General features: G+C 41.3%; 1 protein-coding gene across 7 annotated transcripts in view; it reads left to right on the top strand.

Moving 5' to 3' along the window:
- The window catches only part of mcf2l2 (MCF.2 cell line derived transforming sequence-like 2), a 95,873-nt gene that overhangs the window by 64,816 nt on the left and 3,502 nt on the right, over positions 1–27,555 (top strand). For 5 of the 7 annotated variants that reach the window (XM_069724988.1, XM_069724987.1, XM_069724989.1 and 2 more), the window contains 13 exons: positions 959–1,039; positions 1,997–2,137; positions 4,386–4,478; positions 5,990–6,068; positions 10,022–10,058; positions 10,230–10,327; positions 12,472–12,567; positions 14,199–14,300; positions 15,950–16,021; positions 16,372–16,482; positions 17,968–18,077; positions 19,290–19,405; positions 25,638–25,711. In XM_069724988.1, the coding sequence (XP_069581089.1) occupies positions 959–1,039; positions 1,997–2,137; positions 4,386–4,478; positions 5,990–6,068; positions 10,022–10,058; positions 10,230–10,327; positions 12,472–12,567; positions 14,199–14,300; positions 15,950–16,021; positions 16,372–16,482; positions 17,968–18,077; positions 19,290–19,405; positions 25,638–25,711 (1,210 nt within the window). The remainder of the gene's footprint in view (positions 1–958; positions 1,040–1,996; positions 2,138–4,385; positions 4,479–5,989; positions 6,069–10,021; positions 10,059–10,229; positions 10,328–12,471; positions 12,568–14,198; positions 14,301–15,949; positions 16,022–16,371; positions 16,483–17,967; positions 18,078–19,289; positions 19,406–25,637; positions 25,712–27,555) is intronic. The other 2 variants (XM_069724993.1, XM_069724994.1) reach the window with 2 other exon arrangements.

Genomic DNA, 27,555 nt, shown 5'->3' with positions numbered 1-27,555 from the left:
CAAATATTTAGTACACTTTTGTTCCTAACAATCCATCAAAGTAACTGCAAGCCTAAAACAGGATGCGGATAATCAACTACCCAACCGTTACGTGATCCTCTTGCTAGAAGCTCCAGCAGCTGGACTGGTTCTACGTTAATAAATCATCAATATTGAGGAGTAGTTTGGAGTTCAGGAAGTTAAAGTGTTGTTCACTACTAACAATTCAAGCATTTGTTATTGGTCTTTAATTTCAAAGACTTTTCATGTATGTAAACCAAATAGTTATAGTTATGATGTTAACATAGCACTATTATATGTATATTCATATATATATTCTATATGTTACACTCTTGGTGTAGTTTGGATCTGTTTGGTTGCATAATAGCAAACACTCTGGGATCAAAGGATCAAAGTATCATATGTTTGATTTGACTTCATAATGAACATATGACACATTCACCTCTGTTATCAGAATAATCCAGAATAAATCGTATGTGCCTTCCACCGTTACACATCAATGTTACATTATATAATACAACTTGGTTTAGGTCAGAGATGCTGTGGTCTTTGTTGGAAAGACAAATATCTTTATGCTGGTTGTAAATGTGAAACAATCTAAATCTATCCCTAAAGTCCAGTATTAAGTAGGCTCATCCATCATCTTAAACCCAGACTAGAACCCTCATGTCCTGACTTCTTCCTCGAAATGTATTCTAGTCACTCAGCTGCTAGAAGCCGTCCCAGATTCATGAGCTGCAGCCGGTTCTTCACTTCAGCAAACGTACTCAGATAACGTTTTACAGATGGAAGCATTTCAATATAGATTCAAATGTATCTTTTATGGACTCCCTCCATGATCTACAACAACCACTGAGCTGAAATGGGACTGTGCAGACAAAATGCTGACCTACAAACTGCTACAACTACAGGTCTCACTGACTGTTGATGTTCTCTGACTGACTGTTGATGTTCTCAGGGGAACTTGAGTGAACTGGGGAAGCTGCTGATGCAGGGATCCTTCAACGTGTGGACCGAGCACAAAAAAGGACACAGCAAGGTAAGCTAAACTGACCTTGTTTAAGAAATCCACCTGCAGCCATCGTTCCCTTGTAATACTGTACCGTTGTGCCTCAGGTGTGCAGCAGAACCTTTCTAACAAAGTATTATTGTGTTAACTCCTCAGGGGGCTGTGCATGATTGCACTGTAAAACCCTTTGTGGAAAGTACATCAGTTGTATCCAAATCAAGAAGTTCAATACATCAAGTTTTGTTCACCAAAAGATAGAAGAGTCACTTCATCACTGATACAGAATCTGCAAAATAAAGAAATCGAGGCTTCAATCTCAGAGTCGTGTCTCCGAAGCAACGTTTCTGAGGATGTTTTGGCCAAATGCTTTTAGTGGGCTGAAACTTACAAGCATGTCACAGTCTCAGACTGTCGCTCATAACCAATCAGAAACCAGTGTCGGGTCAACTGAGATGAGCCTGAAGTCAAGCTTCATTGTTCTGAATGTATTTGCAGTGGTAGTAGAGTGTCTGGTTAAAGCAGCAGCTTCAATAGTTGTAACATGAACCTGAGGTCTCCGTCCAGCAGACCGATCCCCAACGACTCCCTGAGAACCGTGAACCCTCCCGTTAGTCACACCGTGGATTCTGGTCCTGTAACACCAGGGCAGTAAAAAGTCCTTCTTAGTGATGAATCCAAGTTAAAGATGAATGGTGACAGGAGGGTTCAAGAAGGTGATGTTACTGACACCTTTCAAAATACAGAGCATTTCATGTTCTTCCTGAAAATCATTACAGTAAAAATCCTTTGGTTTGTGACTGTCTACAGCAGAGATCAGAGGGAAATAGCTCAGAGATTATTCATATCTATTCTTATTTACCTCAGGAATACTAGAGAGGAATCACACTTAGTTTCTCACTGTTACACTGATTCTTATGAATGTGAATGCGGTGGTTGAGCTGTGGAGTGATGAATGAACAGAACGACTGACAGCTCACCTCATTTCAGGTGAAGGACCTGGCCCGCTTCAAGCCCATGCAGAGACACCTGTTCCTGTACGACAAGGTGCTGCTGTTCTGTAAGAAACGAGAGGAGACCACCGATGGACACGACAAGACGCCGTCCTACAGCTTCAAACACTCGCTCAAGGTCAGACACATGCTGATGCAAACTTCTAACTAGCACAGCGGTCTACGTTGAACCCAACACAGCTGTTGATTGACTGTTTCTCTGTGAAGTCTGGTGTCACGCCTTCTTCAGGCGTGAGGATATTTTATAGTTTGTGTACACGGGTGCATGCACCAGTGTTGTCATGAGTTGTTGTCATGATTTCTGACTGACATCGCCAAAAGATTATCAGAGACTTCTTGAGAGGTGTTTTTCAACAGGTTTTTCATAGAATTATTATGAATTAAAAAACAAAAGACCAAATGGATTGAGACATTTGGACGACAGAGTTATGATCACATCAAAGAAAAATAAATAAGAGGAGGATTTTTTTTTTTTTTGCTTTAGAGAAGAAAATCCAAATGTCAAGAATAAAGTCAGAAACACAATTTTAAGAAAAAGTCCAAATTTGGAGAATAAAGTCAAAGTATTGAGAAGGAAGCATGTTTGGACGTCTATGATGTCAGCGCCTGCCTTCAGAGTCAAATAACTTCATCACAAATAACGTCATCACTTGTCTTCTTGTGTCTTTTAATACAACATATCCCCTTTGTATTTTGTACAATAATGGAATGTAAAAGTTTTTTTTTTTTAATTGATGGTATTGTGTGTAAATTCATATATTTCCCTATTGTATTTTTACAAATCAGATTTGTAAGATTTAAAACCATTAAAGTTGCATAGATCAGTGTGTGGCCTCTAGGGGGCAGACCAGCAACACATTAGTCTTGACATAGAGTACAGACCTTCTATCATGGACCTGATAACATGTCTGAATATGTGTTGATCTGATCCGGGGCTCTGTGGCCTCAGCTTTAAGCTCCTCCTCCTTCATGCTATTGGCTGCTCGTATACAGTCAGGAGTCCATAGTTCTGTTCCTGTATATTGTTGTGATGTTAAAGTCCTTAGAGCAGTGATATTAGTCATTTACTGACTCATAGTTGATTAGACTCACTTGTTAACAAATCATCACCTGCTCACTTCTAGATAACCCTCACCACATTAACGAAATATACTTCCTGTTTCTCATGAAATGAAAACAAATGCTGGTTGTTACAAGCAGTGTACTGACCTTTTCTATCGAAACTCTAGGGTTTCTATATATCATGATACATATGCAGTACACAGCTTCAGTTCCCATCGATATCAATAACCACGAATAAAAATCCAAGGGAAGTCAAGTATAAAAAAAAAAACAGCATGATTCGTAGTTGTAGATGAGTCCTTTTTATGTTTTAGAAATATAATTTAGCATATTGTATTCACAAATACCTGGAATAATAATAAAAAAAAAACCTAAGTGGTACTTCTCCACTTAGTCTTATTGGTTGGGGAACTTGAATTAAATGAAACTGTAGTTTTCAGAAGTAGTGCTTTATTTTGGAGAACTATATTCATCAGTGGATTAATACACACCTGGTGCTTCGGTGTTTCCTGTATGAAGGATTGATAAATAAAGAGGTGTGTGTGTGTGCTGAAAGAACATGCTACCTTTTAAAGCACCCACCAATATGACATCAATGTGTTCAACGTACAGACCGTACGTGTTCGAGGAGATGCAGCAGGATGGAATACTAATATTTAGGAAACCACTAATTCTTTACATACAATACTATTTATTATAAAGTTATTTCAGATTCTTTTAGTTCGGTTTTTTTATGTATAGACTAATTCATACCAGATCTCCTTTTCGATAAGAATATATAAACAATCAATACCATTAGAACAACAATTAAACAGTTTATCGACAAGGTTTTGACAAATAAAAGTGGAGGCTGTGGCTCTCTCTGGTGGCCGGTGCAGGTACTAGCAGAGTGTGAGATGTCCACAGACAGAGCAGTGGAAGACTTGCTGTGTCTGCAGGTGGGTGATAATACATATCGTCCACCACCGTTGTCCTCGTCGCCTTGAGGAAAGATGAGACAAAGGTCCAGTTCCTGAGCGCAGAGCAAAGATGGGAAGAGAAAAGATCCCAGTTCGTCTTTTCATGAGAATTTCGGACAATAAAGAAAATACACAAGACTCACACTTTAAAATGTTGGTGTCTGAACGGGCATCATACTTTCTGATTAGACCTTTCTGGCATACGTGATGCATCTGGTGCATCACTCAACAACACATTCACGCCTTTTTAGTGATTGCTGATCATAGTTTTTACAGTCTAATGAATATTCATCTGAAATAGTCTGGTTCACCAACGTCTCCGTGTCTCGTCCTGTTTCCGTCCAGATGAGCGCTGTGGGGATCACAGAGAACGTCAAAGGTGACAGCAAGAAGTTTGAGGTTTGGTACAACGGCAGAGAGGAAGTTTATATCATCCAGGTACGTTGGTGCAACGTTTCCGCCCTGCTTTACATTCACCTCCAATCACATGACTTGTTCCTATGGGATGATGTCACATTCACGTGAACGCCATATCTCGGAAGTTTGGAGGGAATTTCTTCAAATTTGCCTTAAATATTCACTCGGTCCCAAGGATGAGCGGATTTGATTTTGGGGGTCGAAAGTCAAAGGTCGTGGCAACTGTGACCTCGTGAAGCATGTTTGTGGCCATAAGTCAAATATCTATTAGAATCCAAAGGTGAACTTTTAACTTCACTTTTAAATAGGAGAGCTTTCAGAAGCCTTTGTGGCCTTTCATTCTCCATCCTGATTCAGGAAGAGAAGAGGAGATCAGGATATTCTCTGCTGTTGCATTGAGGATGTGTGAAACCTCCCTGTTTGTGTAGCTTCTATTCGGAGCATCGTCGACTGGATTGTTGAGATTAAACTAATTGTTCCATCATTCAGCTGCTCAACCTACAAACAAATCTGGTCATCACTTTTTAGATTTTTTGTTGTTGTATTGTTCCACCAAAGAAACACTTCCACTCCAAACTTCTCAGAAGGTTTCATCTTCAGTTAGAGGCCACAATAGATTTTTTTTTTTTTTTTTTTTTTTTTTTAAAAGGAGAGATTAGCTACATTTCATTTAGCTGACACTTTTATCCAAAGCGACTTACAACACACCGATGGTACACCATCAGGAGCAATTTTAGGATTCGATGTCTTGCTCAAGGACACTTAGGCATGTGGACAGGAGGAGCTGGGGATTGAACCACCAACCTCAGATTCACATCTACAATTCATCAGAACATGATTGCGTTTCCAGATTCTTCTACTTCTTTAATCCAACAATGATCTCACAACCTGTCTGATATTTCTGGTGACTGTTGGCTGTGTCCTGATCCTGAGGTTGAAGGCCACAAGTACAATTATTATCAACCTGTACATAAAGTACAAAAACCTGCTCAACCAGCTGCAGTAACTTGTCTGATATTAATAATCAGTGAACAAACTGTTAAATGTATAATAAGAAGAATAATTTTAGTCTATTTACTGCTGATATTTATTCTGTACTTCAGCCTCACTTTGAATGTGAGACTTTTAATGACACATTGTGTCATGCTGTGTGTGTATGTATGTATGTTTACATTTGGAGTGCAATAGTCTGGTGTTATTAATTAGAATACATTCACTTCACTTTACCCCCAAAATTACTACTTAAAACACCTGATGTATTTATAATATAAAATCGAATCTTTAGTGAAGTTTGTCATTCGGAGATGTTGATAGACTTCCATAGCCATCCTCTGGGGGGCAGTGTTGCACCACACAGCTCTCCCGCCAAACACTCACTCAGATACACTTCTGATGCTAATGTGTGTGTGTGTGTGTGTGTGTGTGTGTGTGTGTGTGTGTGTGTGTGTGTGTGTGTGTGTGTGTGTGTGTGTGTGTGTGTGTGTGTGTGTGTGTGTGTGTGTGTGTGTGTGTGTGTGTGTTTTCCTCCCCAGGCTCCCTCCATGGATGTGAAGACCATGTGGGTGTCAGAGATCCGTAAAGTTCTTACAGGGCAACTGGAAGCATGCAGAGGTTTGTACACACACACACACACACACACACACACACACACACACACACACACACACACACACACACACACACACACACACACACACACACACACACACACACACGTCTTCTTCTGTGGTTTGTTCATTTCACAGCGTCCTTCTACTTGCAGATGAAGTAAACACTCATGTCTGCATGACTCAGTTTGTTGGACCAGTATGTAATAGTTTCCTGGTGTGTCACCTACATTTCGTGCGAATATATTACATGTGTTTATTACATGTTTATATTACATGTATATGTTACATGTGTTTATTACATACATACATATATACCTATATATGTGCATATATGTATATAGGCTTCGGCTTTGGGAGATTGTTTTTGACATTTTTAATTCATTTCTGACATTTTATAAACTAAACAATTATAAATTAATAAGAATAACAACCAATAAATTAATCAATAGTATTTATTAAAAATGTACGATATGTATTATTAACGCACACCAAATGCTGAAACACATATACCCCCCACCCTCCTCCCTCTCAGTGTATCTGTTCCTCTCAGTCCAGAAGCATCACAGTTCTACTCTGTGGTCCTGACCGACAGCAGAGACACTGTGAGCTGCGCTCGGTCCGACTGACAACTTGTCTGTGAGTGTGTGAAGGTGTCTGGTAACCTGTGTGTGTGTGTGTGTGTGTGTGTGTGTGTGTGTGTGTGTGTGTGTGTGTGTGTGTGTGTGTGTGTGTGTGTGTGTGTGTGTGTGTGTGTGTGTGTGTGTGTGTGTGTGTGTGTGTGTGTGTGTGTGTGTGTGTGTGTGTGTGTGTGTGTGTGTGTGTGTGTGTGTGTGTGTGTGTGTGTGTGTGTGTGTGTGTGTGTGTGTGTGTGTGTGTGTGTGTGTGTGTGTGTGTGTGTGTGTGTGTGTGTGTGTGTGTGTGTGTGTCAGAGGGAGGGGATGAAATTGGTCCTAGAAAAGGAGAGGCAGGAGATTGAGAGTGATGGGAAGGGGAGAGGAGGGAGGTGGGATGATGTGTAGAGACATAAAGACCTTCAGGATGGAGACTATTTCATCCATTTAGATTCTTACTGTAAATATGATCAGTAAAGAGGATCAAATAAGATCTATCAAGGAGACTAAGGAACACTTGTGGATGATTAGTGTCAATGGTGAAATAAAAGCTCTTTCTGACTGCAAAACAAGTCTCTCCAGTATGAAGGCCGCCATGTTTAGTGTTCAGTGATGATGACGAGGCTTCATGAGCAGAATCTCAGAGGATCCAGTACGAGGTGTAAACACAGTTCATCTGCACTGTCTGTGAAGTGACGGTTGGTTCTGGGACGAATCTCACAGGCTGCTTTCATATCATTTTATATAAATATAGTTTTATAGATATCGTTTCAAAAAGAAGTAAAAACTGAAGCTTAAGTTTTAAAATGTTTTTTTTTTTTCATGATGCAGTTGTTGTGAACTTAATTTGTTTCATCAGACCCAGTGAGGGTTGTAGTCTGCAGTCTGTAACCTGGTGTTACTGTCTGTAAGATGTTTGAAGATCTAGTCGTTGCTAATAATGAAAATATAGAATGTTTTGTCTTATATGACGACAGTATCAAATGATAAATTCAACTGCCTTTACTTTCAAAAGTATATTACAGATAGAAGTGATTGCATCGTGATCTCACTGCTGGAAACCGTCTTGTCAGTTGGAGTCAGAGATCTTAAATCTTAGAGCTGAAACACATTAGAAAATATTCTGCAGGTGTTTGTTTATGCAGAAATCACCAGTTGATGAACTTGAAGCACCATCTTTGGAAAGCTGTAAGAAGATTATCCAAGATGAGATCATATTGGTTGATTGATCTCGGGGAAATTAAGCCATGTAGCAGAATAAATGAAATGGTACGGCAAGAAAACTGTGACAAAGAACAAATAGCATACGTATATGAGATAGAACATCCTCAGTGTGCCAAGTAGGCAGTATAAGTACAGAGTATTACAGATGATCGACATGAAGAAGAGGAAGTACATATTATAAAGCCAGAGCAATGTAGATTTACAGGAAACATTCACCACTATCATGTTTTTCATGTTAACAGGTTTATTGTTTTATTTGTTTTATAGTTAATATTTCAAAAGCTTTTCATAATGTTCCATGTCTGATTCCTGCAGATTTTCTAAACTGATTCCCTTTTAGCCACATTAAGGCTTTTAATATGAAATGATGACATTCACTGCAGATGCTTAATAGTAATAATAAACTGTTAAATGGAAGCAACTCTCACTAATTACTGAATAAAAGCAGGATTTATGTTAGAGAGGAGATCAGCAGAGTTGTAACTGATGGATAATGTACATTTCTGGGGAAATGAACATTATCCTGAATTTACCAAGACAACAGGACAACATTGAGGAAGTGTTGAATGGCACTGTAAACCTCCTCTAATGCACGGTGGTACAAACCCTCACTCTCAGACTGTCTGCACACACCTCCTTAGAACCAGCCTCTATGAATAAAACATGGCTGCATCCATGATGAAAAAATACCTCCTGTTTGCTGAGTACAATATTTGGAGCATGTGAAATGGTTCCATGCTGAGTCGGCACTTCTGCGACAGGCTCATTGGTTGCTTGAAATAGTAGGTAAGAAGCCAGATCCTTCACAGCTCGGTGTTTCGCTGGGTGAGCAATGCATGTGGCCGCTCCTCCGTCGGCAGTTCTGTTACTACAGATAGATTTATATATAGATTAGTTATCACAGAGCAGGAGCTGGACCAGACCAGAACTGTTCATGTTGCATTTATGAAGCCTCTTGTTTAGATGTGGGCTGATATCTGAAGCTGCATCCCCGGTGACCTCCGTGTTCTTCCTTTATGGAGCCACAGCAGGATCTCTATCAGGCCAAAGAAAGCAGCTGATGGAGTCGACACAGCAGTTTGACAGATTTGAGGTATTAAAGAAGTCAGAAATGAAGATCAGGGAAAAGAGAGAGGACCTTCCTTTTGAAAAGATGTCACCAACACTCCTCTGAAGGTCAGAGTCCACAAGTGCAGGCTAAAAACATACAACCTTCATTTGTACAGGCTAACAGAAGAACTGTGGGACTTTCTTTCTCTATTTTATTGCATCCTGTTCTGATCTGGTTGATCCTGATTAGATTTCATGTGTAATAAGGACTCACCTTGAACTGTTGTACCAACAGCTTCTTTCCCACCAGGTCCTCCAACCTACTGTATATAAACCTCAAATGCAACACGCAGGAATGCTTCCTAAATTACAGCGGTTGGGTTTCAACAATAAAATCAAAAAACTGTGGATTAGGGTTGGGAAGATTTAATGGTTAGGGTTTAAATGAACCATGTTTTGCGTTTAAGTTACGACTTCCTTAAAGTTATACAACTTATGTCATCATGGCAACAGTAAATGGGCAGCTCAAATTAGTTCATAGCTCAGGCAAAATAAATGCTGTGGTGTGTTGGTTTGTATTTATTTATTTTTATAATTATTTATTTATATGAATATATAATATACAAATAAAAGTTTTGAAAAACTGCTGTTTAAAAAAATGACTTGTTGTAGGAAACAAGAAAGGAACAGCAGTCTCTGTCTCCCAGCATTATGCAACCTCGGTCGTCATGGCAACAGAAAATGGGGTTTAAAAAAAGTCTCCTCCCCCTTGCTTTGTGGTTGGAAACAGAGTCCACTGTTGTATGGAACCATCCAGCGACGCCTGGTTCTGACAGCAGCACCTCCTCCAACACAGCTCAGTGTACAGGTGGAGGCTCTCGTCTCACCGCTGCTATCTACGTATCTACGTACAGAGACACAAACCGATCTGCTTCAGAGATCAGAGGAGGGTTCATACTGCTGCAAACATTTCTGTCTCCGTCACATGGATCCCAATAGAAGACACTGAAGGACACACTGTGATGTCGTTGGATCAACAGTAATGCGTAATATGTCTCTTTGGTTACAGAAGCTAGCCAGCTGAACATCTACGGGGCGCCGATGAGGTGAGAAACCGACTAATCACACAGAAAAAAATAGGAATAAAAGATAAACACCAGTAGTGACGTTGTTCAGAACCTGAACTATTTCTGTTGTCATCAAGGGAAGAAGGAGGATCAGAGTAGTGGAGTCAAGTTTCACATTTGGTTTGACCTCTGACCCCTCTGCTCCAACAGGAACGTACGGAAGATGGCACTGAAACAGTCGGACTCCTCCAGTCCAGAATCAGGCTTCAGGAGGTCCAACCCCAGTCCCAACATGAGGCAGAAGAGAGGTCAACAACTCACTCACACTCTCACCATGACTCCATTAACTGGAGAATTAATAACAGAGCCGTCAACACGGGCGGTAGGATTTCACGTTGGAGCAAGTGTGCCTTGATAACAGCTCTGTGTGTGTGTGTGTGTGTGTGTGTGTGTGTGTGTGTGTGTGTGTGTGTGTGTGTGTGTGTGTGTGTGTGTGTGTGTGTGTGTGTGTGTGTGTGTGTGTGTGTGTGTGTGTGTGTGTGTGTGTGTGTGTGTGTGTGTGTGTGTGTGTGTGTGTGTGTGTGTGTGTGTGTGTGTGTGTGTGTGTGTGTGTGTTGAGCTCAAAGTCAGATCCTGTCTTAGTTATGTTTCATCTGTTTTCTGTTTTAAGAGAAACGGGCTCCGGACCACCAGGGGGCCCCGTTTATTATGCAAGAGTTGATAATTCCACTGACTTCCTTTAGAGATGACGTACTTCACACCCCTTTCACTGCAGCTTGTTGTCATGACTCCGTTCCTTTGAGTACTGACCTTGTTGAGACACCAGCAGAACGACGAACTGTCTGTACAGCTGGCAGGAACTTAACTTCCAGTCAATACACGGATGTATATTCATCATCCCACCTTGTACACAGTTTGGAGTCACAACTTTTGTAAAAATATTCCAACACAGCATGTTTTATCAAAAAATGAAGGTAATTTCTACCAAACACCAACATCTATTTAAGTCGGTTGCTTTATTCTCATAGGTTAGGAAGGATCGGGGCATGCTGGGTAATGGCAGGGGACCGTTAGTATTCAGTTTGTTGGTTCCCAAACTAATTTAGCTGTTTTCTAGAGTTGTACAGTTAGTTGTCGTGAAACAAATGACTTTGAACCATGAGTGAAGTCAGTAGATTTTTCATCTCAGAGACAGCTACCACATCCTTAGTGATGTCATACGGGATGATTGCTTTAAGGTACCTTAAAACATGTCGGTGAAGATCAAACAGATGGGTCCGATGGACCTTCGGATGCTTCAGGCCGGTTCTGTTTCATTACAGATGATATAATCATCTGAACACCTGGAGTTCAGTTCAAATACTGAGAAATGCACATGAACTACAGAATATCTTTTACTTGATTGACATCGACTCCACATGTTCGCGTTAAACATGAAAACACGTGTGATCCAACATGATCAGAAGAGGTCCCCGTGATGTCGGGAACGCTTGCTTCTCTCAGTCTTTAAGTGCTTCGGTATGTCTCAGACTGGGATTCATTAGTCAGCATGACTTTCATACATCATCCCCTGTGACGCGCTGCTGTATTCATATATAATATATAATATATTGTTAGAAACATGACTCAGAGGCTGGATTCAAAATCAAACACATCGGACATTTATTCTTGCAAGAAGGAGCAAATACATGTCCACTCAAAGAAGGATGTCCAGCATTGCTCAACGTCTGTCCTCCGTAGGACAACTTTTATACAGTGTGACAAGCAGTTGACATCCACCCCACTCCCTTTACATCTGAGTTCAGTTTAGACCATGCTGTGCACAGATAGTACTGAGTGAGGTCGTAGGTCACAGGATCAAGACACGGACACGTCGTGTCTGAGACGTCGTGTCTGAGATATATAATAATATATAATATATAATATATAATATATAATATATAATGGCTATATTCCCCTTCTGAGGAGGCCTTCACAGATTTCTCGCATCCTCTGAGAGCCGGCTGTCAACCTCCAGAGGAAGAGCTGGTTCGTTTGTTGGGTTTAGTTTTCATTAGTTATGAGTAATCAGTGATGCAGGAGGACGTTTTTTTTTTTTATTATTATTAATATTTTTATTTACTGTTTTAACCCTTTTAAAAAGATGAAATGTCAAACATACCAATTACAAAAATCTTTCAGTGTCTGCTCTGACACCTGGGATCATCTTTAAAACTTCACACCTAAAACCTAACACCTCTGCACTAACTCCTCTTCCTCTTCCTGCTGCACTAACTTCTGCTCCTCTTCCTCTTCCTCTTCCTGCTGCACTAACTTCTGCTCCTCTTCCTCTTCCTCTTCCTGCTGCACTAACTTCTGCTCCTCTTCCTCTTCCTCTTCCTGCTGCACTAACTTCTGCTCCTCTTCCTCTTCCTGTTGCACTAACTTCTGCTCCTCTTCCTCTTCCCCCCAGTCGATCCGTCACCCAGCCAATCAGGTCACTCGGCTGTTAATGCCAGGAAGCATTTCACTTTGCAGGGACTTTCCAAGAGAAGGTCTCTTCCAGCAGGTAACAGCGATAAGTAAAGGGGCCCACATTTACCATCATCATCATCATCATCATCATCATCATCATCATCATCATCATCATCATCATCACCACCATTGTCAACGTTATGATCCCCTTCTTCTGTTGTTTTACTGCTGTCATCATCATTTTGATGGTATTAATTGTCATGATGCTGAGCAGCAGCGTCTCCCTCCAGTCTGGCCTGTCCACTTCAGTCTTTAGTCTCCAGTCAGGACAGCTGATGTCTCCTGTCTCTCACATGTTGAAGCACTTTCAGCCAGTGTGTTTCCCATTCTGCAGTGTCTCAACATGATAGAGATCACATCTCTATCCACTCAGTGTCATCTACACCAACACAGACTGGAGCGGAGTCCTGTCGGAGAGGACATGGAGACAGACAGATGATGCAGACAGACAGATGATGGAGACAGACAGATGATGCAGACAAACAGATAATGGAGACAGATAGATGATGGAGACAGATGATGGAGACAGATGAAGCAGACAGACAAATGATGGAGACAGACAGATGATGCAGACAGACAGATGATGGAAACAGATAGATGATGGAGACAGATGATGGAGACAGACAGATGATGGAGACAAACAGATAATGGAGACAGATAGGTGATGGAGACAAACAGATGATGGAGACAGACAGATGATGGAGACAAACAGATAATGGAGACAGATAGATGATGGAGACAGATGATGGAGACAGACAGATGATGGAGACAAACAGATAATGGAGACAGATAGATGATGGAGACAGATGATGGAGACAGATGAAGCAGATGATGGAGACAGACAGATGATGCAGACAGACAGATGATGGAAACAGATAGATGATGGAGACAGATGATGGAGACAGACAGATGATGGAGACAAACAGATAATGGAGACAGATAGGTGATGGAGACAAACAGATGATGGAGACAGACAGATGATGGAGACAAACAGATAATGGAGACAGATAGATGATGGAGACAGATGATGGAGACAGACAGATGATGGAGACAAACAGATAATGGAGACAGATAGATGATGGAGACAGATGATGGAGACAGACAGATGATGGAGACAAACAGATAATGGAGACAGATAGGTGATGGAGACAAACAGATGATGGAGACAGACAGATGATGGAGACAAACAGATAATGGAGACAGATAGATGATGGAGACAGATGATGGAGACAGACAGATGATGGAGACAAACAGATGATGCAGACAGACGGTGCGTCTACCTGCAGACTGAAGACATGATTGACGCTGTGTGACTACTTATTGAATATTATTAATAATAATGATATATGTAGGATCAACTTTATCATCATTAAGAAGTTAAAAGCCTTATATTTGATGTTTAAAGAAAGGTTTTAAAATATTAAACTAACAACCTCCTCTCTTCTTTCCCTCTTCACTTCCACCTGTCTTTGTCTTTAATTTGTGTTCTGTGACCCCTGGTCTCGCTGTCTGTCCATCTGTCCTCCCTCGTCTCTCTGTCTGTCCGCCTGTCCTTCCTCATTTCTGTTTGTCCGTCTGTCCTCCCTCGTCTCTCTATCTGTCCGTCTGTCCTCCCTCGTCTCTCGCCGTCTCTCTTCCTCCCTCCTCTCCCCCCTCCGGCTGTAGAGCCTGCTGCTAAAGAGGCGGTCGTCTCCCGCCGCTTCTCCCTCGCCTCCTCTCTTGCCTCCTCTTCCTCTTCCTCCTCCTTCACGGCGCGACGTACTAAAGGTACCTGATTAAAACGAGCCTCCATTGTTTGCTTTCTATTCCTTCTTTGCTCTTTACAGTCGTTTTTTATTCTCTTCACATTTGCTTCTGTCAAACTAAAGAATATTCAATTCAATTTAAAATGTAGTCACTTCATAAAACCCCCTGTTCCTGTTTTTTGTCTAGTTATGGAATTTACAGAGAAAATAATTCTTATATATATATATTCTGCTGTACAGTCAGTGCAACCAGATAGATTACAGGTACAGTAGTTTTGTGTATACATATTGTAGAAAGACATTTCCATCCTTTTCAAAGGAACACGCAATTTAGTACCTTTATTTGAGATCTTAGTAAATCAGGCCCAAACTGTTTTAAAGAAAAAGATTTGGTGCTTCATCTACTTAAAACTCACACTCAGATTGAGTCGGTTGTAAGAAACTGTGTGAATGTGAACAAAAATGTCCATTTTCCTGTTTCCCTTCGTGTTTCTCTTGAGATATATCTGCTGCATCAGAGACAAGTTGTTACTGCTGAGAATACAAAGGTTGGAAAAGAGCAGAAACGAATAGACACATCTTCCTGTTGTCGTGAAGGAAACCAACATTTCGAAAAGCTGACATTAAAAGAGTTCAGTTTAACTGGGAATACAGATGAGAAGTTGATTTTCAAGAAGACAGAAGCAGTAAAAGAAAAAAGAAATAGCAGAAGAGAGCTATTGAAATTTTTGAACTATTTGTAAGCTGTATTTTTTCTTGGCCTTTGGTTTTAATTTTAATCCTGGTTGAGTATGAACCAGTACAACATGTGAAGCTGAAGGGTTGAACAGAAACACACTGCTGTATCTGTGATTTTACATGTTTGTGTGACACTGCGATCACTTCAGGTGGAATGTATGTATGTATGTATGTATGTATGTATGTATGTATGTATTTACTTTATTAATCCCCGAGGGGAAATTTTTTAAACAGACTTTGAACAGACTTCTCTTATCTTCGAGATGTGGATCATATTCCAAACCGGCTTTTAAATCATCATTTTTGTAACAATTTATTCTTAATATTGATAAAAACATATTTTTTTAACAAGTGAATCAGCCTTTTCCATGAAAAACATGTTGAAGATAACCGCATGTGTAAATAGTACAATGAATAATGGCTGACTTGGTCCTGCTGGTGCTCCTGCCGGCCCACATGTTATTTTATGTCTAACTGGGACACTTGGACAGAGGACAGACATCATTCATGTTATTCAACACACTTTTCTTTTTTCTAGTCAAGTCAAACATCTCCTTTGAAAGAGATCACCTGCTGTCTGGGTGTAAGACATTAGAATGATCCTGTCTCTGAACATTTATCATGTTGGCAGCAACAGTTCTGGATTTTATTTACAACATAATGCACATGATGGTCAGCAATTAATCCCTGCAGGGGGGAAATGTTTTTTAAAAAAAACAAACCATTTAGCCGCTAAGAGAACTCTTTATTTCTTGTTTTTCACCCCCATTCGTTCATGATCGATCAGCGCAGCGAGATGCAATTTATATAAAAAGTCACGTCTTATTGTAACAGACAGACTGAAGGATGAGATGAAGTCGACATGAGGTTGATGCTGTGATGTCCTTCTTTTTAACATGTTGATGAAGTGTGTGGTTGCATGTTGTTCCCCAGGTCCCCTCTCCGCTAGCATAAAGAGCAAGAGACATGAGATAAAGAGTGACCCCACTCCGCTGGGTTATGAAGGTACATGATGTCATTGTCTAGTTCAGTGGACCGAACATGTTTGTTCTGGACTTTCAGTATTTTCATTTCTCGCCTACTTTGTTGACTTGTGTTGTGATTTGTGATGTGATGCATGAGTATCACTTTGTGTTGAATGTGTGTAGTTTTGGTGTGGTGGGGAGTTTGTTGTTTGTGTTGTTGTTTACACGGCATGTTGACTTGCTGACTCCTGCATGAGTAGGGTTGCACTGCTCTTATGATGTGAACGTCCAGATATGATCCTACAACTATCAGCGTCCTCACGTTTTAAATGTGATGCTGCTGTCCAACATGTGACGACTGGGCGGTGAAAACGTTTGGCTTCCCTCCAGATACTTTGCGCGGTGCGATGGCTGCAGTGAGGAAACGTCAGAGCGTCACTAGCAGCGCTGCTTCTGGTGCTGGTGGCACTGCAGCGGTCCCTCGGTCCACCTCCCAACCAGGTAACCTCAGAGGACTCAGTGGAGATGAGTCAGTTTCTGACTTTGTGTTTGGAGAACTATTTATGAGTATTCATTTTATTTGTGTCGCTGTTCGATTTTAAAGGGACATCTTGTGTTGAAGTCAGACTGACTGGTGGTTGTTTACCTTGGTGGGACCACAGCACTACAGGCTCCTCCCACTCACTGTCGTTGTCCCGCTCTGACTCCGTCTAGAGGAGAGTTTAATGTATTGTTAACTCAATAACTGGATGAAAGAAGCAGACACACTTCACCAGACAGGTGGAGAAAAATTATAAATCTAAACATTTCAATTCAACAACAAGTCTAAAGGTAGAGTCACTAACCATACCAAACCATAACCATAACAAACAAAATGTCATTACTCATATTCTACTTTTCTACCTAAAGCTACAGGTGTATTATTTCTGTGAGTGTTATATATAAACTGTTATGAATACGGTCATACTGACTGCTCTTGTTCAGTTTCTTTACCGCACCTTTATACCCGGCGGTCGACCAAAGGGCTCTACAAGGAGAGAATACCGACAAAATACAAGATCAAATTTAACAATAACAATTAATAAATTTGAAATATTAAGATTTAAGACATGACTAAACAATCAGTCTGTAATGGAAGGAATTAAATATAAAATTCTGATTTGGTTTGTGCAATAAGAGTTCAGTAGAGTTATTTAAACTCAGCTAAAAGCCCAAATAAAAATGTTTTCCTCCTTGATTTAATAGTTCTAGTGTTGGGTCTTTTTCTGACGCTCTCTGTCAGCTGATTCCTTTTGACAGCAGCAGGAGCTGAAGGCTGCTTCCCCCGGCTCGGTGTGTACTCTACTGTCTTTAGAGCTCTGGATGGTTCATATTGCTGCAGCATATTACTGATTTATTACATTAGTAATAACACTTTAAAGTCTCTTCAACAACAAACTGTACGATTTAAGACGTGTTTCTTTCTTTTACTCCTGCTGAGAACTCTGAGCTGTTTGATTGTGTTTTTGGGAGTCCAAGGCCATCATTGTTTATTATTATATTATATATTATATTATTATAAGCGTGTCCTATAACACAGGTGTGTCCTCTGACAGGAAGAGGTTGAATGAGTTGGTAAAAACTATAGCAATATGTATCATTCATGCTGACATAAATATTAGAACTAGAGGATTATGTTAAGAGTTGAACCGAGTGTCTGCTTCACTAATGATGATCAACAGTAATGAACAGGCTGCTGTGGGAGGACTCCCCCTCATCAGAGGTAACAGATTGTTCTTCATGCTGTCAGTCATCCTCTAGGTGACAAACTTGGCTGGAGGTTTAATTCTTGACTCATCAAGCTTTCAGCATGACGAGAGACAAATTACTTAACTTTGGAGCAACATTACTTTCCTGACGCACCGTCACCTGCCGAGATGAAAAGCAGTACCCCACTTGTTTACGAGTACATTTTGTTCATTAATAATCTGTGTTGATGCTCTGCAGGCTGGGCCCAGCGACGTCTCCTCTCCATGGACACAGAGGACTTTGAGACGATCCCCTCCAGCGCAGAAGAGTCGTCCAACTCTTCAGATGAGGAAGGCAACATTAAAAATGTAGGTCGTTTTCAAGATTGCAGCTCCACGAACCAGAAAATGTAGGAGAGTTTAACCCAGAACTGATTCGGAGCATCAATAAAATAATAGATAATAATATAAATCAAAACTAAAACCAGGTGAGAGTTCCACGCCAGTTAACATCATGAAACCTGGCCCCGAGAGAAAAGTGTAACTTGTCTCAACCCATTCGGCTCCAGTTGAGTCACGTCAGCTTTCACATAAATTATCACATATTACGATCACTAATCATCCAACGGCAGCTCCACGCTCATCTTTCATTTCCTCTCCGCTCATCCTTCACTCTGCTCACTTTTATACCTCATCTCCTCTCAGGCCCCCTGAAGGAGAACCTCTGCTGCCTGATTACTTCTCATGGACCTCAGTCTTGTTAGCAGCAGCCTCTGACCGCCTGACATTTAAGAAATGAGGGAGGGATGAAATGAAATCCATTATAATCACACACACACACACGCACGCACACACACGCACACACACACACACACACACACACACACACACACGCACGCACGCACACACACACACACACACACACACACACGCACGCACACACACACACACACACACACACACACACACACACACACACACACACACACGCACACACACACACGCACACACACACACACACACACACACACACACACACACACACACACACACACACACACACACACACACACACACACACACACACACACACACGCGCACACACACACACACACACACACACACACGTGAATGGTGCACAGTTTCCAAGGACATTGTTGTGTCAATGACAAATGAATGTTTGTATTTCTCAGTTTGTAGACAACAATAAAGAAATGTGACACCAACTTTCTGTTGTGTCTGGATGGAATAAAAACATCATTAAACTGATAAATAATAAAGGTTTTTTTTTATGCTACAATGAATAACATCACTCAATTTTAAATTCTATTTTAAATGAATGTGTTTATCTTCTTGTAATGCTTTTGTACACAGGGTATTGTTTATCTTTTATGGTGCTTCAGCTACTTTCACGTGTTGCATGTGGACTTAATTACTACATGGGGCCATTGGTGGCAGGTCACCAAGTGGAGCCCAACTTCATCCATTTTTCTTCGTAACATTTGGTATTGAGGCAGCAATATCTTAATATAGTCCTGAAACCAGCTAAATGCAGATTTTGAAAGTGTTTTCTTTCTGCAGAATGACAGCAGCCGTTTCAGGGTTCAGCTGACGTATGAGTCTCGGGACCCGCGGGACCTCTCTCTGGAGACGGGGGACCTGGTCCAGTTCCTGGAGGAAGCGGAGAATGGAAACTGGTGAGTTTCTGTTGGACTGTGGATCAGTTTATTCCGGCCCATTCATTGTTTTCTTGGTTTGGTTGCAGCTGATTTAGTGCACATTATTAGTTCTGTTCGGTCTTGAACACGCTCCAAAAAGAAAATTGAGCAAACTCAGATGTACCCGTTTGTTCCCAGTAAAATATCAACGGTTTCACAAATAAGCTATAAAATTATACTTGATTTAGAGCACTGAGGGCATCTCATGAACTCTCACAGCATAAATCACAAAGGTAGGATTTAAGATATCTGATTAGGGGAACAAAACAGCTATTATATGATAGTAATAATCAATGTTGAAGTAGATCTTTGCTGTAGTGCATGTTACCTGCTCTTTAGCTCATTTATAACCAGCAGCGAAGTAAAATCTCCATTCAGCATTACGTGAGATCATGTCCAGGTCCCAGAGCAGAAGGTGATTATCTGTGTAAACCATAAGCTTCGTGCTCCTCCTGTCATTAGACCAGAACACACGCTATGATGTTAGACAGCCGTGGTCACCGAACCCTCACCCTGTCACAGGTGTGGCTGTGTTGCAGAAGGGTGGGATACTTTCTGGTGTAAGTGTTACATGCATTAAACACTGGTGTGTACAGGAATGACACCTCAACACAACTCGACAGATATCTAACTACATTAAAAAGGTGAAGATGTATTTCAAAGGAACATGATGTCACCATGATCAATACTAGGAAATAAAAGGCGTGAGACAGTTGAGAAGAAGACTTGCCTGTTGTCTGTGGTGGTTATGGAGGAAGTCAACTATAACTAGCAACTGGTGGTTGCACGCCTCCGCTAACCACTCAGGTTATAGGATCCATGTGTGTACATGAAAGTTTGTGCCAGATCTCCCAAAGGCGGTCCTGAGATATCGCACATCGATAGCAGGAAATGGATGTGAACCTTGACCTTTGACCACGTACGTTATCGTTTCATTATTTGCACCAAGTGAAGGTTTTTTTTTCCCTCAAAGCGTTCTTCAGATACTGTGGCCTCGAGAATGAGACAGGTGAAGGAAATGAGGTCACTGTGACCTTGAACTTTGACCTCTGGCCACCAAACTCCAATCAGTTCATTTGGAGGTGAAATGAACAATTGTGTCACATTTCTGAAAATTACAGGATCACTTGAATGTTTACAATAATGTCACAATGACCTTGACCTTTGACCCCCCCCCCCTCCCAAAAAAAAAAAAAATCTAATCAGTTCATCCTTGGCATTAAGTGAATGTTTTGACCAAGTTTGAAGAATTTCCCTCAATGCATTTTGGAGATATCACGTTGACTAGAACAGGCTTGAGGAAGGACAGTAACCTGAGAACATCATGCCACACCCTCAGACTGTAGCCCAGCTGAGGGTGTAGTCCTGGAGCGGTTTACGGCAGAGTGTGAGCTGGCTGTGATGAAGATTGAGCTTCTCCAAATCGCAAGTCCTCTACTGCAAAACACTGCCACCTGCTGGTGGGGAAAGAGTTACGCTCCAAGTGAAGGAGTTCAAGTGACTGCGTCATTTCTCCTGACGGACGCCTTCCTAAGGAGGTTCACCAGGAGTGTCCAAGTGGGAGAGACCAGGAGGCAGGCTGAGGTTATACAGACAGCCTGAGATGGGAGTGCCTTTGGATCCCCACAAGAAGAGCTCAAAAGCTGAGACTGCTTCTCCGGCAAACCAATTCCAGATCATCAACGGCAGATAGTGATATGACAGACGAGCGCTGTATTCAACTCTCTTAATACATGCGTTGGTTCTTCAGAAGAGAACAGGAGCGAGCTGAGGCACGTTTCTAAGGACAAAGAAACAGAAAGTTTAATAATGACTTTACTTTATGGATATGTTTGAAACCAAGGTATGATTTGTTCTCCCTTTATTCCAGGTCATTAAGTTTCTCACAGTTTGTAAATCACAGAGGTTTTAATTTCTTTGACAAACATGCTTCAGAAAAACACAGGAAGGTGTTGTAGCTTCTAATCTAATGTGGGTCAGAGACCTCCATCCTTCCTTTGGTGTTCATATATTATGTTGATAATATTATTTAGTGACCAAACAAGTTGAAACATGTTTCTAATGTTAGTTTCTTTAAAGTAGCCGCCTGTTGCTTGATAACAGCTTTATCAGCTTGCACATATACTGAGCTCGGCTCTTCCTTCACTCTGCAATCCGACTCATCCCAACCCGCCTCAGCTGACTCTAGGTCAGGTGGTTGGAGGCCAGGTCATCCGATGCAGAACTGGTCAAATACCTGGAGGTGTATGTTGAGGCTTTGTTGAAAAATAAAAGAAGGTAATTGATTTTCTAATCGTTATTTTCTGAAGTTTGAGAACAGAAGTTTTTATAAATCATGGAGCTGGAGCTCCGTGCAGCCGTCTGCAGGCTTCAGTAGCTGTCCGCTGCCTACAAACTGAAGTTAAGGGGGGAAAGCCTGATGCAGGGTTTTCTCTTGTGTATTTTCTCTTAATTTTTATCGTCATTTTTGATTTTCCTTAGTTTTGACCAAGCTAATCTGCCCTGTAGGTAGGTAGGTATATACTTTATTAATCCCCGAGGGGAAATTTTTTCAGTAGATGTGTTGTACCTCTTCTACCGCTGAGGCTAAAATCTTAGAGACTCTGACTTAGTCTTCACAGCTCAATCACCTGAATAGAGACTGTCCTCAGCAGAGGTGAACTGTTGTTCTGTAGTGAAGTACAGGCCACACGTTTCAGAAGTCAGCTCATGGTGAACGAATCACTGCCTCGCTGGCATTCATCAGCAGCCTTATCAACCACCTCCAGCTGGGTTGGGGTTGTTTTCTGTGGAGGGATTAGCTCAATGCACCTCAGTAGTGTTAATATTTCACCAGAACCCTGCTCAAATCATCCTAATGGCACTTTGTACCTGCAGCTCTGCTCTGTCGACTACTCTGATCCTCCAGCTAGCAGCACATTTTCCTCTTATGACACTATGAATATATGACACAAAAATGATGCAGTAGATTGAAACCATCTTTTTGTCAAGACCTTCCTTTGGAGTGAGGTTTTAATGAAATTACCAGAGCTAGAAATACCATCGTAGATTCTGGTTCAACCATAAGCAACATGTTTCCATGACACGTGGATTGTATGTCTGTATAACCCTGTATATCACATGGAGTATGAAATGAGACTGTTACAACACTGTTCTTTGAAAGTGAACCCTTTACAGAACAAAGAGAAGTTTAGTAATACGCTGGTGGTGATTGAGCAGTGACTGATGCAGGTGCCTCTGCCTGTTTATTTCTCTCTGATCCAGCCAAAAAAGAAACTATTTCACAGGAACCCATGTCGAAGGATGAAAATCAAGGGAAACCACCAAACCAGCAAGTCAGTAACATGTTAGGCAGATAAAACTGTTTCCTCCTGAAACTCTCCCAGTGGGGAATGAAGCCGTGCAGAAGTGACCGAGTTAGATTCAGTGTTGATGATAATATTATGTAGCTTTGCAGGAGACCGCTCCACTTCCACTGCTATCGGTAATTGTCATGCATACCGTGGCTCCCCTGGTTAACAGTCTGTAAGTGTACATTATTGAAAGATGCTGAAGGAAATAGACCAGAGCAGCAGCCGCTCCTCTGCTGCCACGTTGTGTCTCTGCGAGGATTAAAGGCTCAGCCTGTCTCATCAGGAGTTACTATTTCATTGACTGTAACTTTACTCTGATGAAGCACTGGGACACAACAAAACCTGTGACTAATGGTCTCCTGACAAATCAGAAGAGGCGGCTGAAAACAGTGTCTTCAGATCAATAATAAATCTGTTTCATTAACTTCTCCACCAGCTTCCAGAACAGCAGCAGCGAGCGGCCTTCATGAGACAGACTGTAGTTTAATTGAACACATGTTTACGCTGATTCAAGCTCCCTGCATTCAGAAAAATAATAATACTCTGATAGATGAAGTCTTCAAATACGTTCATGTTTCATCAGCTCATGCAGATGTTAACCTTCACACACATGCTTGTGTCTAAAAGGTTTCTCACCCCGCCCCTTTCTCTCTCTCTCTCTCCCTCCCTCTCTCTCTCTCCTCTCTCTCTCTCACTCTCTGTCTGTCTCTCTCTCTCTCTCTCTCTCCCTTTCTCCCTCTCTCCATTTCTCCCTCTCCCTCTTGCTCTCTCTCTCTCTTTCTCTCTCTCTCTCTCCCTCATTCTCTTTCTCTCTCTTTCTCTCTCTCTCTCTCTCTCTCCCTCTCTCTCCATTTCTCCCTCTCTCCCTCTCTCTCTCTCTCTCTCTCTCTCTCTCTCTCTCTCTCTCTCTCTCTCTCTCTCTCTCTCTCTCTCTCTCTCTCTCTCTCTCTCTCTCTCTCTCTCTCTCTCTCTCTCTCTCTCTCTCCCTCTCTCTCTCTCTCTCTCTCTCTCTCTCTCTCTCTCTCTCTCTCTCTCTCTCTCCATTTCTCCCTCTCTCCCTCATTCTCTTTCTCTCTCTCCATCCCTCTCTCTCTCTCTCTCCCCTCCCTCTCCATCCCTCCCTCTCTCTCCATTTCTCCCTCTCTCTCTCTCTCTCTCTCTCTCTCTCTCTCTCTCTCTCCCTCTCTCCCTCTCTCTCTCTCTCTCTCTCTCTCTCTCTCTCTCTCTCTCTTTCTCTCTCCTCCAAAATGTTTTGGACCCTTTTCTGTTGTTGCTGACCAAGTGAATTATACAACTTACATTAGATACTGAAACATTCCCCAAGACAGAGTTTATGTCCAATGTGGTTTAAGTTTCCTAACTTTAGTCCCATCTTAACCATAGTTTGTTTACCATAAGCAGCTCTATTTTCCTGCAGGCTCTAAAACAGCACCAGACTAAATGGCTCCTGTTTGCTCATTTCATTGTACCACATGAAGATGTCTACACAGTAGAAGGAGGAGAGCTCACGCCGTCTTTGTGAAGATGAAATGATAAAGTGCCATCATGATGAACATTTTAGGCTCTTAGTTGTGTCTGCATTGAAATCAGAAATCTTATTGTAGAAATGTGGTCATTTCTGTGTCTTTGGATGACACAGATGCTCCAAGAGAGAGCTTTCAGAAAAATCACAAATCATCTTTCATTTATATTAATTTTTATTGTTTTCTGTTTGCTACACATCTAATTATCTATTTGAATTGATATGTGCATACAAATAATATTTTAATATTACAGAGGAAGGTTTTTACCCATAATATCCACATCTAAGTTATCCCAAAGAAACCGTAGTACTTCTGTGGACGATGATAGAGCTGCCTGAAATCTCTTGTCTGAATGTTGGATGCCTTCATTGCAGATTAAATACCTGAAGTCACCATCACACAGCTGCAAAGCGGTACATGCTACAGTCTCTGCTTTTCAGAGAGGGGTTGTGTGTTACTCAACAGAGGCAACTTCATTCATTATTCAAAACAAGGTCCAACAAGGTCCAACCAGGTCCAACAAGGTCCAACCAAGTCTAACAAGGTCTAACAAGGTCCAACCAGGTCCAACCAGGTCTATCAAGGTCTAACAAGGTCCAACCAGGTCCAACAAGCAGAGCAGCTGTAAGCACTGCTCACAACCAGCAGCTGGTGACGGTTCTCAGATCAGCTTTTTAAGTGTTTCTCTGAACTGGACTGGATTAACACACTAACTGTTCAGTCAGATCAAAAGGAATGCCATTCATCACAACAATAACTTCATTTGTGAAAATCCCCATATGTGACCTCCCTGGAGCTCCAGAGAATCGTAGGCTTCCGTGTAATTTACGACAACACAGGCCATATTTGATATTGTTGTACGTACACTCTACCTCCTGTGCAATGCAGTAAGAGACACTGTGGTGCTAATTTATATCACCTGCATACCATCAGCAGTCCTGATTCTATGTTATTATTATTAGGTCTTCGTATTTTACTGTTTTTCTACTTGTGAGACCAAGTAGAAATTTATATTTCTAACAAGATTGGATGCAAAAGACAGCCGTATCTCACACTGCATATGATTTGTGAGAACCGTTATTGATATTTTGCTTGTTGACGTTTTATACAATGTATTATTAAGTGAATTATCCTGTACTGTAGTTACATTGTATGTTTTGCTTTTGTCCCTGCGAGGTGATTTGTGTTCATTTTTAAGTTACTTTGGTGAAACTTTAACAAAGCTATAAAGCCTGTAAAATAAGTTTGACCACTCTTCACCCCTGTGTTGATTTAAGCCCCGCCTCTTCATGTGATGATTTAAGCCCCGCCTCTTCATTGTGTTTCATGTTGTAGGCTAGTGAAGAACCTTTTAACAGAGGAGACAGGGCTGGTCCCTTCCAGTATACTACAAACAGCATCTGAAGGAGGTCACTCAAATAAGTAACACCACTTCTCACTAACCACTGGCAGTCCTGCTGTAACACTCACTCACCTTCTCCTCCATCACCTCCTGAACTCTTCATCACTCCCTCCCTCGCTCTCCGATGGTCGGCCAAGGAACATGGTGGAGCTCTGTTGTGGGAGAGGGAGGGACAAGACAGGTTTAGTTTGGATGGAGGGATGGAAGAGCTTTGGCTTGCTCAGTTCAATGTTCATGTCACTGATTGCTGCACCTTCTCTGTACATACTCACATCTCTCTATCTCTCTCTCTCTCTCTCTATTCTATAACAGACAGTGGTGACGAACATAAGGGGAAAAACTCATATGAACTACTTGGTATTTTAGAGTAACAGTTAAAGATCCAATGTTCTGGTGTTTAATTTGCAGTCTTGGGGCTCCGTTTGGTCAATCGGGGCTCAGCACAAACGCAGGTCTAATTTCTGTGCATCAGTTACTGGAGGAGGGAACAACTGTGCATCTATGGCTCAGTGTGGAGTAGTTAAAGTAGGAGGAAGTGATCCTTAAAAGGTGTGTCACAACCGACTTCAATGGCCAATAAAATCAGCCTCTCATCATCAATAATCAACATACTCACCTGATCAGAGGATGTAGCGACTCAGCAGTCTCAGCTGATAGGGTCGAGGGTTCAGAACAGTCACCATCGGCATATTAGGTCACGCATTCGAAATGTGGATAATTTCATTCAAAACGTAATTTGCTCTTTTATCATTAATTAAATATCAAAGTAAACAAACAACAGTCTCCCCAACACAGTGAAATCAGGAGCCAGACCGATACTGAGGAGTGAGCAGAAGTAAATTATTCACACTTAAAGCTCCCGATGCAATTCATTTATCAACAACACTGATGAAGAGTGATGTGCTCCGAACATCACTGATGTTGTGGTGTTAATAAATAAACGGATGTTGTGGTGTTAATAAATAAACTGCATCGGGAGCTTTGAGTTGAATAGTTTACTTTCCAATCATTGATTAAATGGCTTAAAAAGAAGGTAGCTTTAAAAAATATTGTTTTAATTATTCATGTAAGGGTGAAATACATTAGTGGGACTTTGTCTATTCATGTGCACTCTGACCATGTGTAGTCCTGATTAGAGCTGGTGTGATTTCACCTCAACAATTAAAATGCAGGAACTTTAGCGACACATCACTTGTTGTGGTGTTCAACTCATCTCAGCACAGATTAGTTCATATTGAGCCACTTAAAGAGCAACTGGATCCAAGCATGTAAACGCACTTGGATCCACTCATAGACCAGCTTATGCTGTTACAAAAAAAGATGGACATTTACATTTTTTAATATCCATAAGTAAGAAGGTTTAATTGTTCATTCAAGTATCAAAGTCCATCGCAGTGCAGAACATCTGTTTTTTGTGAATCTTAGATGTCGAGATCCTCTCTTTGGATTTGCTGAATATTTGTTTGAGTGACACACGCCCAGGCTGATCCCTGGTTCTCTTTGGTCTTGTAGTTTTTGATCTCTGTGACGGAACGAAGGCTCAGTGCAGACATAATACATGAGCTGGAGTTGTGACATCACAAACTTACAGAAGTCCAAACGGCTCGTCAAAACAACACCATGGATCCCTCAATATGGGACCTTTAAGTGGCTCTAAATTATCCAGGAGATCAATGTGGTTTTGTTATTAGGAACTGTGAGTATGTGATTATCTTTAATAAAGGAATTATTGCAGGTAAAATAGTTCTGGATCCAGTGGCCCCTTTAACTTTACCACCATTTAGATAACGGACAGCTCTCTATGTACACACCTTTAATATCAATCTTCATCACAGGACTATGTTGATGAAA

The sequence above is a fragment of the Brachyistius frenatus genome, unplaced genomic scaffold (genome assembly GCF_029030835.1).
Source record: "Brachyistius frenatus isolate BFR_SWC_R1_liver_20210118 unplaced genomic scaffold, ASM2903083v1 Contig_404, whole genome shotgun sequence".
Lineage (NCBI taxonomy): Eukaryota > Metazoa > Chordata > Actinopteri > Embiotocidae > Brachyistius > Brachyistius frenatus.
The sequence above is the reverse complement of the archived record's forward strand: the minus strand, read 5'-3'. Positions and strand labels throughout refer to the sequence as shown.